At 42.9% G+C, this 12,658-nt stretch overlaps 1 protein-coding gene across 11 annotated transcripts in view; it reads right to left on the bottom strand.

The window, feature by feature from the left end:
• CACNA1B (calcium voltage-gated channel subunit alpha1 B) overlaps positions 1 to 12,658 on the bottom strand; it is a 480,390-nt gene that overhangs the window by 52,255 nt on the left and 415,477 nt on the right. For all 11 annotated transcript variants that reach the window (XM_048822713.2, XM_075120535.1, XM_075120538.1 and 8 more), the window contains 2 exons: positions 12,017 to 12,108; positions 6,501 to 6,651 (listed from right to left, as the gene is read on the bottom strand). In XM_048822713.2, coding sequence (XP_048678670.1) covers positions 6,501 to 6,651; positions 12,017 to 12,108 — 243 coding nt within the window. The remainder of the gene's footprint in view (positions 1 to 6,500; positions 6,652 to 12,016; positions 12,109 to 12,658) is intronic.

Here is a 12,658-nt window from a genome sequence, read left to right as displayed (position 1 = left end):
CAAGTTCTCCTAAGAAGATAAAGGAACCAGCACTTAGGGTTTCCAGAGAAGATCTTGACCCGGGCTTGGGGGTGGGGTAGGGGTAGGTTCAGCTGTCCTTCTGGAAGACTGTGGGTGAGAAAAGCCATCTTGAACCCACACTGTAGGTTGCCAAGTTGAGTTTTAGTTACTAGAAAGCATGTTTCACTTTTGTTTTCTTGTAACCATTTCTAATTTTTTCCTCTTATACTTGAAATCACTTAAAATCCCATCTTCTAAATTGTAAATAATAAACCTGTTTTACTTTAATCTAAACCAGCAGTGTTCTGTTAGAACTAAAGTGCTTGTTAACTCCAGTTAGAGTGATAAGATGTTGGGTTTTCTCTCTTTAAAGGGCCAAACGGACCTTATTATTCCTCTGAATATTGCAGCAGAGGACTGGACCTTCCAGAGCACATGGGTTTGGGAAAGTTTGGGACTGGGAGTGTGTTGAGGTCACCCTGCTAGTAGTAACCAATGCTGGGGGAAGCCAGGGTGGGGCTGTAGACAGGTTGCTAGGGTCAGAGTTGCTGATCCAGGGATGTATAGGGCACAGACACTCTCCGAGTGTCACCTGCATGCTTGTCTGCTGGTGTCCACAGCAGCAGAGCAGTGAGGCACCCAGGGATACAGGGCAGATGATGACACAACCCCTCACTGGTCTGGATTGCACCCCAGAATGTGACAAATGGATAGAAGGCAGGTTAGGTTCCCATGGGAGCAGGGCGACCCCAGAGATAAAGTGCCAGAGTCCCTGGGGGAGGGAGGCAGGCAGCATGGGGAGTCCTGCTAGAGAAGCAGTAGTTACTAGTTTGGCCTGAGAGAGGCCAAAGAAATATTACACTGGATTTGTTTGGACTTTTTATTATCTGAAAGGGGTTTGGACTTTATGACTTGGCCAGAGGGCTGAGCCGCGGAAGGCCCAGCCAGAGGCAGGTGGCCAGCAGGAGGTGCTGGGAACAATGACGATATACAGCTTCGCACCCTGATGCAAGGGGACACCACAGCTGGTGAGCACACAACCTTACGCTCCCTTTATGATCCCCTCCACAGAGAGTCAAGGACTGAATGGACCTTGGAAAGTAAAGTTCCTTCTCATCACCTAAAGACATTCCCTGCCTGGCAGGACTGAAGCACGCTGGGGAACACGGGGATACTGCTTCCCATTCGACTTGCTGCAGTGGATAGAGAGAGGAGTTTGTTCTCCAGGGCTGCTAATCCAGCACCTTTCGCCAGTGTGAAATTCAATACATATGTATTATTGTAACAGGAAACGTCTCTCTCCGTTACTGAGGCAGATATGCAGCATGATACAATCCAGGGCATAACTGGTGCAATGTGATTCACTCTGTCTCTGTGGAGAAACATTGTTGCCTTATTCATAATGCAGGCAGAAAGAGGCACAGGTGCTCCAATCAATCAACCCATCATTCGGAGGTATGCAGCTCCTCTCCTGAGAACACTTCCCAGTGCTGCTCAGATCAGAGCAAATCAAGACACAACACCTCAGAGGAACCGGTCTTGAACCTGGATGTCCTCTGTTAGGATCTCAGAGATGGGACTCCTCAAAGGGACCCCAGGGATGGGAAGTATAGCGTGCAAAAGGCCTCTGCCTCCAAAAGCAAGATCTTAATACACAGGTTGGTAAATGTTCCTGAGAGATAAGGGTTCAACTCAACTTCTATTAAAGTCAATGGAAAACCTCACGATGACTTCAGCAGGAGTTGAATCAGGCTCAGACGGTAGGGTAGGAAGGTCACAGAAGACAGGTAAGATCATGTTTCTCTCACCCAAAAGGTGGAAGTGATGCCCATGTGCTGGATAAAGACCTGAGACGCATGAGGCAGCTTTCTATTGTTCTGCTCTCTATCTGTGGAGCTCGTATGCTGATGTGGGTGCTGCTTCGTGGCATGACATGGCGCACCAGGAACCAGTGCGGTGGAGCAGTTTGCCAGCTCTCTGCTAGTGAGCAACAAAATCAAACAGAATTTAGCGGCTTCCAGCTCCGCAGCATCGGCAAGTCATTAAAATGAAACCAGGCAATTAAGTCTGGGGCTTGAGTCTGTGGAGGGGGTGGGTCTTTGGTTGGGGGATCGTGTACAGGAAGTACTATTGCTGTTACTCATGACCCACTAATAAAGACATCCCCAGGCCCTAATTTACTGCCACAGTAATATACCATATGAATGCCAATTAATCACGCTTTAGACCTTTCTTCCAATTTACATGGTATTACTAACCCCATTTTACAGGTAAGGAAACTGAGGCACAGAAAAGTGAATTGACTTGACCACCTAGTAAAGTGGAGAACAGAATCCAGGTATCCAGGAGCCTGTCCCAGGCTCCAATCTACTAGAATTCTTTCAGGGTGTCAACAAGCATGTGGACAAGGGTGATCCAGTTGATATAGTGTACCTGGACTTTTAGAAAGCCTTTAACAAGGTCCCACACCAAAGGTTCTTAGGCAAAGTACAGCCATGGGATAAGAGGGAAGGTCCTCTTATGGATTAGTAACTAATTAAAAGATAGGAAACAAAGGGTAGGAATAAATGGTCAATTTTCACAGTGGAGAGAGGCAAATAGCAGGGTCCTCAAGGATCTTGTACTGAGACGTGTGCTGTTCAACATATTAATAAATGATCGGGAAAAGGGGATGAACAGTGAGTTGGCAAAATTTGCAGATGACACAAAATTACTCAAGATAATTAAGTCCAAAGCTGAATGTGAAGAGTTACAGAGGGATCTCATCAAACTGGGTGACTAGGCAACAATATGGCAGATGAAATTCAATGCTGATAAGTGCAAAGTAATGCACATTGGAAAAAATAATCCCAACTATACATAAAAATGATGGGGTCTAAATTATCTCTTACTACTCAGGAAAGAGATCTTGGAGTCATTCTGGACAGTTCTTGAAAAACATCTGTGCAATGTGCAGTGGCCGTCAAAATGCCAACAGAATGCTAGGAACCATTAGGAAAGTGATACATAATTAAAAAAAAAGATCCTTAATGCCACTATATAAATACATACTATGGCCACACCTTGAATATTGCATGCCACTCTGCTTGCTCCATCTCAAAAAATATATATTGGAATTGGAAAAGGAGCCGAGAAGGGCAACGAAAATGATTAGGGTTATGGAACAGTTTCCATACGAGGACAGATTAAAACTACTGGGACTAGAGCCCTGCAAATCCGCTGATATCCGCATCCGCGGATGTGGATATCCATGGACCATTTTTGCAGATTGTGGCTCGGATGTAGATACAAATTTTGTATCTGTGCAGGACTGTAACTGGGACTGTTCAGTTTAGAAAAGAGATGATTTATGGGGATATGATAGAGGTCTTCAAAATCATGGATAGTACGGAGAAGTGAAGAGGGATGTGTTATATACCCCTTCACATAACACAAGAATTAGAGATCGCCCAATGAAATTAATGGGCAGCAGGTTTAAACCAAAGAAAAGGAAGTACTTCCTCACACAACGCACAGTCAACCTGTGGAACTCATTGTCACGGGCTGTTGTGAAGGCCAAAAGTATAACTGAGTTCAAAAAAACCGTAATACTTTCATGGAGGATAGGTCTATCAATGGCTATAAGCCAAGATGGTCAGGGATACAATTCCATGCTCTGGGTGTCCCTAAACCTCCAACTGCCAGAAGCTGGGACCGGGCAATGGGATGGATCACTCAAAATGACCCTGCTCTGTTCATTCCCTCCGAAGCATCTTACGCTGGCCACTGTCAGAAACACGGTACTGGGCTAGATAGCCTATTGGTTTGACCCAGTATGGCCATTCTTATCTTCTTAAGGACCTGGGAATGGACCGTTGAAAATGCTTCAGTCACTTACGAGCATAAGTCCCATTTTACAAAGTAACAGACACTTAGGAGACTAAGTCTCATTGAAAATCAGTGGGACTTAGGTTTTTTAATACCTAAGTCTTTTTTGAACATAGGACCTAGGCTCCTAAATCACTTGGGTGCTTTTGAAAATGTTACTCCTAGACTACTTTCTCAGGATCCCTTCTGCTATCGCCAACATGCATTAGGCTCAGTTACACTTAATACTGCCTCCTCAGACAGAAACACTGATAAGAAGAGGTGGCTAGTGAAGGAGGTAAGAGCTTACCTGATGGCTTCCATGCAGCCACCCTCCTGCCTGCGTGGCACTGAAGGCCACTGACTACATCAGGGCTGCTGAGGCCACTGAAATAATTCCTGCTGAAGGTACTCGGCTCATTTTGTGGAACTGAAGCCAGTACACTTGACCAGTATGTACACCTGACTATGTGTTCTCGGATACACATTAGCTACACCGCAGGCTGTTCCATGCATAATAATTGCAATCCCAAAGTTCTCACATCCATGGCATCTTTTTCAAGTTTGGGGCTTGGATCCAAAGAAGTCAATTTTGACTCCACTGAGTGTTGAATCAGGTTCAGGTTGGAAGTATCTGCTCACCCCCCTAGGATCAAAGAAAGCAATTCTCTTACAGCCACCCCAAGCCTCAGAGTAGGAGTCAGCGGCAGGACCCTGTCTCCTCTCCTCTTTCTGCACTGCCCAAAAGAGGTGGTTGGCCACAGGGGGGAGTGCATGTTGCACTGCCTAAGTGATGACCCAGCAGGTGAACTGGAAAGCTATGGGAGGTGGTTCTCCCCTGAAGGTGGTGCAGTTCTGTGTCGGCCCCAGTGCAAGGCTGGGTCTACACAGGTTTATTTAACTGCTACAGAGCAACTTTTACAGTTGCTCTATTTTTTTAGTTTGACTTTATATCAAAGGGCACAAATTAAACAAGGAAAATGATGCCAAACCAGACATCCTTAAAGCCCCTGAAGCAATGTTAAAAACCAATACATTACATAATTTTCCCCAACTCTGTGATGTAACAAAATCTAATAAACCATAAATACACACCCTGCTGGCAAGGCCGCTGCTCTATAATGGTTTAATTGTTTGTGGGGAACCACATGTTTTATTGCAATGAAGTACCAAGTAAATTTTAAAAAATGAGTAATGGGTCTGTCCTGAAATATTACAGCTGGCTTACTTTTCACGATCTATTTTTGGAGCCCCGCCTCCTTTCCTTAACTCTTCAGCCTGGGGCCTCCCCATGGCCTGCCAATGAACGAAGGGTGTCATCCCAGAGCTTTCGGGAGCACTGACTCAAAGCGTAAGATCATGCAGGGCTGTATATGTCACAGATGTACGCCAGCCTCCAATTCTGCTACTACATTTTGAGTGTGAAAATTCGGTGAGGTTTTTTTCACGGGGGTGGGGAGAACCCAAGAAATGTTAATGGACTTTTAAATAGAGAATTTCTGATGTTAGGTTAGGGATTTATAAAGGAAAACTTTAAAGTGGTGGAGTTCTAAAGGAATCAGTAAATGGACTCAGTAACTTTTTATCAGCTTCGAGGGTGCTACAAATTTTAATCCATGCAGGAAGGAGTGAGATGCCAGATGCCAAGGAGAAGGCTCCAGCTGGCCAAAGGACGTCATGGTGAACTATGAGGTGGTACGTCTCCCTACAACATATAAATGCCATATGAAGCTAGTTTTCCTGGACAGAGTCTTTTGCGGGTAATAGGGATTGGCTGCATTTGTGAAGTTCTGATTCATAAACAGCTCTTAAATTTTAAGGCAATCTCTTGTCTGTACAGTGGAAAGCAGTGAGGAATCATATGTAGAGTAGAACAGATAAATCCTGTTTGCCTTCTGGTAAGTTTCAGAGCTGTGATTTCAACTCTTCAGACTCTGAGTTTGTTCCCTATGTACCTGATTCTCCATTCTCTGACACCGATGGAGTTATGTTAGCATAAAACCCCTGCATCACTGAAGGTGGAATCAGCCTCCAGGACTGGATAGCCTTTCGTGTGTTTGCAAGGGACTGGCAAAACTTGGTTTTTGTTAAATGACGAGTTCCAGCCCTGCCTGATGAACAATGGCAGAATCAGCTTGGTGTGCTTCTTTCACCTTCGTGACTGAAAATTTCCCAAACACTGTCAGTGGAAAATTATCAGGTTTTACCCCCAACAAATAAAATACAAACTTGGTGCTTTTCTGATGCTTTCTGAAAGCAACACAGAGCCGACCGTGTCCCTACCACCCCAACCCCTCCCCATTCTTCAAAAGCCCATATAAAAATGGAGACAAAACAGATTAATGTTTAATTCCATAAATTAGACCCCCCTCCTGGGGAGAAAGATAAAAACCTGTGCAATAAACTAATTACTAAATTACCTCTTTGGAGATTAAAGGGTTTTTATCACCATGATAATAAATGCTTTTTAATGGAACTGTATTGTAATGTTGTCTAAATCATAATTAGGAAGCAGCAGAAAACAAGGATTTGGGAAGGAGAAGAGGGACCTACTCCGTGCTAAATGTGAAGGGAGCTGAAGGAGTTAGCAAGGGCTGATGTGATGCCTGCGGTTTGATAAGATCGAAAGGAAGCAGAAACTCGGACTGACTTACCAGAAAGGAACAAAGGAAGATGAAGGAGACGAAGTAAAAATAGGCAAAGTCGCTGCCACATTCGTTTTTGGTGAGGCCGGAGAGTCTGTCGCAGGCTCTGTTACTGAGGCAGGACAGCATGATTTCGTGCCAAGCTTCCCCAGTGGCACTCCTACAGATGGGGGACAAACATTCAGTGAAAGGCAAAAGGGTGAGTTCTTTTGACTGCAGAAGTGTACATCATTAGGGGTAATAGAGCTCTGCCCAGCACACCTGGACCTGTTACAGGAGATCAAATTAACCAAAAAGACACCATCTAAAAATCTTTTCTAAATTCTATTTTGAATTCCTTTATCAATTTTTTATTACAAACTACCTCCTGCTTGTATGGCTGGCTTTTGTGTGTTGGTATGCGTTCTTGGAAGCAGTTTGCACTGGCATTTACTGTACCTGATTCATTTACCAACTTTGTGAAACAAAGAAAGAAATGAAAACGATCCCCCTCCAGCCACCTTGTTACAGGGAACCAAAATCAACCTGACAAGGATAAACGGAATCTGTTTCTGGAAAGTGAAAATAGATTAATTGAAGTCAGTCAGGTACAAAGGAAAAACATAATAAAAAAAGATTAACCCCCCCACCCCAAGTCCAACAGCTCTGCCTTGATGGTGGCTGAAAATCAACAAAAACAGACTCTTCTGTCTTAATCTATCATTTTAGGTGGATGCATCAGAATATTGTGGCCTAGCACTCTGACACAGATGCACTTTTCTTATGAAAGTCTCCTGGGTTTTTCTTTAACCTCTTCCCCCCTCTCTCTTTCCTTAGGTTATATATGGCAGCAGTTCCTGTAGTAAGAAACAGATGTAAATAGAACCTTAAATTTTCCCAAAGTGACTCCCAACTGTCACACGCTATTTAAAAATAAATAAATTCATCAATCCCAGAGGGACTGAGCCAAATGTATCTTCTCCCATAGCAGTGGTCACTTCTTGTCTCTTTTCCGAGCATTCTTCCATCAGATGACTGAAACTTAGCTTGTATGTAATGTAATTGCTGCCATGCTGGTCCCAGGATATTAGACAAGGTGGGTGAGGTAATATATTTTATTGGACCAACTTCTGTTGGTGAGAGAGACAGGCTTTTTGAACCACACAGATCTGAAGAAGAGCTCTGTGTGTCTCAAAAAGCTTGGCTCTCTCACCAACAGAAGTTGGTTCAATAAAATATATTACCTCACCCACCTTGCTTCTGACACTTAGTTTCACAGATTCCTAGATTATAAAGCCAGACGGTACCATTATGATAATCTAGTCTGACTTCCTGTATATCACAGGCCAGAGAACTTCACCCAATAATTGATGCATCAAGTCCATAACTTCTGCCAGGGGGCCTGATTCCCCATCTTATGTAGCTGTTTACATCTGTGCAAAGTGGGCGTAAAGTGCTGCGGCTCTGAAGTCCTAACATATTTGTTATTCCATTTTTTTCCCCCCTAAACTTTATAAACTCCAGTGAACCCCAATGCTGGTGAACATTGCTGGACTGGCAGCCTTGGGTGCTGAAGCCCTGTGTTTAACCATAGGATATTACAGAATGGACAGTGAAAACTCCCACACAGCACCCAACTCATGTGCTTTGACCCTGATCCTGGGGCCTGATCCTTTGACCTTTGATCCTGATCCTTGATTCCTCAGGCAAGTCAGAGTAGCCACGAGACTTCTCTAAGTTGAGCAAGATGCAACTGGGGATCATCAGAGTCAGGCCCCAGACCTTTGTGTACCCTTCCACAGTGAAGTCAGCTCTAGGCCATTCAGGAATTCCCCCCTTTCTAGGAGTATCCTCAGCTGGCTGGTTAAACTAGCCTTTCAGTCCCCAGTGCTGCTGCAGCTGCAAAAAAAAGGGCCTTACCAGGAGCCAGGATCTGGCTTGAAGGATCCAGGGGCAAGATTGAAAAAACCTGATTTTATTACAATTAATAACATAAGAACGGCCATACTGGATCTAACCAAAGATCCATCTAGTCCAGTATCCTGTCTTCTGACAGTGGCCAGTGCCAGGTGTCCCAGAGGGAATGAACAGGTAATCATCAAGTGATCCATCCCCTGTCGCCCATTCCCATCTTCTGGCAAACAGAGGCAAGGGATACCATCCCTGCCCATCCTGGCTAATAGCCATTGATGGACCTATCCTCCCTGAATTTATCTAGTTCTTTTTTGAAACCTGTTATAGTCTTGACCTTCACAACATCCTCTCACAAGGAGTTCCACAGGTTGACTGTGTGTTGTGTGAAAAAATACTTCCTTTTGTTTGTTTTAAACCTGCTACCTATAAATTTCATTTGGTGACCCCTAGTTCTTGTGTTATGAGAAGGAGCAAATAACACTTCCTTTTTTACTTTCTCCACACCAGTCATGATTTTATACACCTCTATCATATCTCCATTTAGTCGTCTTTTTTCCAATCTAACAAGTCCCAGTCTTATTAATCTCTCCTCATATGGCAGACGCTCCTTACTCCTAATCATTTTTGTTGCCCTTTTCTGAACCTTTTCCAATTCCAATATATCTTTTTGAGATGGGGCAACCACATTTGCAAGCAGTATTCAAGATGTGGGCGTACCATGGATTTATATAGAGGCAATGTGATATTTTCTATCTTATTATCTACCCCATTCTTAATGATTCCCAACATTCTGTTTGCTTTTTTGACTGCCGCTGCACATTGAGTGGATGTTTTCAGAGAACTATTCACAATGACTCCAAGATCTCTTTCTTGAGTGGTAACAGCTAATTTAGACCCCAGCATTTTATATGTATAGTTGGGATTATGTTTTCCAATGTGCATTACTTTGCATTTATTAACATTGAATTTCATCTGCCATTCACCCAGTTTTGAGAAATCCTTTTGTACGTCTTCACAGTCTGCCTGGGACTTAAGTATAATGAGTAGTTTTTTTTTTATCATCTGCAAATTTTTCCACCTCACTGTTTACCTCTTTTCCCCGCTCATTTATGAAAATGTTGAATAGAACTGGGCCCGGTACAGACCCCTGGGGGACTCCACTATTTACCTCTCTCCATTCTGAAAACTGACCATTTATTCCTACCCTTTTTTTTCTATCTTTTAACTAGTCACCAATCCATGAGAGGGCCTTCCTTCTTATCCCATGACTGCTTACTTTGCTTAATAGCCTTTGGTGAGGAACCTTGTTGAAGGCTTTCTGAAAATCTAAATACACTATAACCACTGGATCCCCTTGTCCACATGCTTGTTGACCCCCTCAGAGAATTCTAGTAGATTGGTGAGGCATGATTTCCCTTTACAAAAACCATGTTGACTCTTCCCCAACAAATTATGTTCATCTATATGTCTGACAATTTTGTTCTTTACAAGTTTCAACCAGTTTTCCCGGTACTGAAGTTAGGCTTACCGGGGTCACCTCTGGAGCCCTTTTTAAAAATTGGTGTCACATTAGCTATCCTCCAGTCATTTGGTATGGAAGATGATTTAAATGATAAGTTACAGACTACAGTTAGCAGCCCTGCAATTTCACATTTGAGTTCCTTCAGACCTCTTGGGTGAATGCCATTTGGTCCTGGTGATTTATTATTGTTTAGTTTATAAATTTGTTCCAAAATCTCCTTTAATGACACTTCAGTCTGGGGCAGTTCCTCAGATTTGTCACCTAAAAAGAATGGCTCAAGTTTGGGGCTCTCCCTCACATCCTCAACAATGAAAACTGATGCAAAGAATTAATTTAGTTTCTCTGCAATGCCCTTATCGTCCTTGACTGCTCCTTTAGCATCTTGATCATGCAGTGGCCCCACTGGTTATTCAGCAGGCTTCCTGCTTCTGTTGTACTTAAAAAGAATGTTTGCTATTACTTTTTGAGTCTTTGGCTAGCTGTTCTTCAAATTCTTTTTTGGCCTTCCTCGTTATATTTTTACACTTCGTTTGCCAGAGTTTATGTTCCTTTCTATTTTCCTCATTAGGATTTAACTTCCACTTCTTAAAGGATGCCTTTTTGCCTCTCACTGATTCTTTTACTTTGTTGTTTAGCCATGGTGGCTCTTTTTTGGTTCTCTTACTATGTTTTTTAACTTGGGGTATACATTTAAATGGAGCCTCTATTATGGTGTCTTTAAAAAGTTTCCATGCAGCTTGCAGGGATTTCACTTTTGGCACTGTACCTTTTAATTTCTGTTTAACTAATGTCCTCATTTTTGTGTAGTTTCCCTTTCTGAAATTAAATGCTACAGTGTTGGGCCACTGTGGTGTTTTCCCTGCCACAGGGATGCTAAATTTAATTGTATTATGGTCACTATTACCAAGTGGTCCAGCTATATTCACCTCTTGGACCTGATCCTGTGCTCCATTTAGGACTAAATCAAGAACTGCCTCTCTTCTTGTGGGTTCCAGGACTAGCTGCTCCAAGAAGCCGTCATTTAAGGTGTCAAGAAACTTTATCTCTGCATCCCGTCCTGAGGTGATATGTACCCAGTCAACATGGGGACAGTTGAAATCCCCCATTATTATTGAGTTTTTTATTTTAATAGCCTCTCTAATCTCCCTGAGCGTTTCAGAGTCACTATCACCATCCTGGTCAGGTGGTCAGTAATATATCCCTTCTGCTATATTATTATTCAAGCATGGAATTACTATCCATAGAGATTCTATGGTACAGTTTGGCTCATTTTAAGATTTTTACTTCATTTGATTCTATGCTTTCTTTCACATATAGTACCAGTCTCCCAGAAATTAAGAGATTAATTTCAACCAGATTATTTTAAACTGCATGAGCAAACCAGAGTGAGCTAATTTCATGTCTGTCTGGCTGTACACACACTCCATTAATCAAGATCCTTAGCAGAATATCCAGTTACAAGCGTTACATCATCAGAATCAAGTTTCATTGGCTGACCAAAGCCTGAGCCCCTGATATTGGTGCTAGCGGCTTGAGGAAGCAGGAGCCTTATGCAAAAACTAACCATTTCTTGTGCATAACATATAGCACACACCGATATCAGTGAAAGACTCACAATAAAAGGTGAAGCTCCCAAATATTGAGGGTTTTTTTTCCTTTTGTTAGAACCACAAAAAAGGCAACAGACGGTTGAAAATATTGCTACAATTCACTTAAAAATGGATTCCTTTTCCAACGCGAAGGACCCAAGTGGAAATGGATTCATTTTGAACCACAAGCAGTTTTGAAATATGAATTTTCAAGTTGCTCATGATGCAAAAATAACCATTACGTTGAATCTCTCAGAACAGCAAAATCCTAGTGGCATAAACTCACATGGAATGAAACAGCAATCTGTGTGCAAAGTCTGCTAGATACAGTTCCATCTGATGTGTACAGCTCTAATCATGAGGAACAGAAAATGGAGGGAGTTATGCTTCACTACAACTGCTGTGCTTGGAGGACTTATATAACTCAAATAACCTCAACAATTAAACTGGCACATGAAGACAGAAACTTATTTATTACTCATGTGGAAAGCCTACAAGTTTGTAGATTTAATTTTATTTACCTGAACAATAGCATCAGGGCTTGCAAGAAAGTTCTGAAGTTGTTGTGCCGATTAATTGAGGTATCATCATCTAGTGCAATGTTTCCAAATACCTGCAAAAGAAAACAAAAGCAATCAGGACCAAATGCAGCCTGGTGTAAGCTCCCCTGGGAATCTCTGGTCCCAAGTATGAGAGCGGCTCAGTGGGCATAACTGGGCATAAAGCAGATGTTAGAGAGGGTGGTAATGTAACTTGCATTGAGTCGACATTTAGCAGATGTGCAAAAGGGATGTCACATATACTGTGGAGGCAGGGGTGGAGCAGGAAAGATGTCAAACAGAAGAGAAGATGGCCTGGATGCAAATGAAGCTGGCTGTCCCCAAAACTGATGGAACCAATTCAGCTTTAGCATAAGCAGGTGTAACTTTCATTGAGTTCAATCAGAGTTACTTCCACTTAACACCAGAGCTGCATTGGATCCCCAAGGAATACCAGATGGAAAAAACACTCATTTTGGACACCCAGGGCCAAATTTGTCAGTGCGTCTGAGTGCTGTTTGGCACAGGATCTTGGGGTGGGAGCAAAGGTGGCTTCTCTGCACCTCTCCTATTCTGGAGCCTGGTGAGCACTCTGAAATAGGCCCATAGCTTGTCTAATGCTCT

The sequence above is a fragment of the Caretta caretta genome, chromosome 16 (assembly GCF_965140235.1).
Source record: "Caretta caretta isolate rCarCar2 chromosome 16, rCarCar1.hap1, whole genome shotgun sequence".
In the NCBI taxonomy this organism is placed as follows: domain Eukaryota; kingdom Metazoa; phylum Chordata; order Testudines; family Cheloniidae; genus Caretta; species Caretta caretta.
This window is presented reverse-complemented; position numbering and strand designations above follow the sequence as displayed.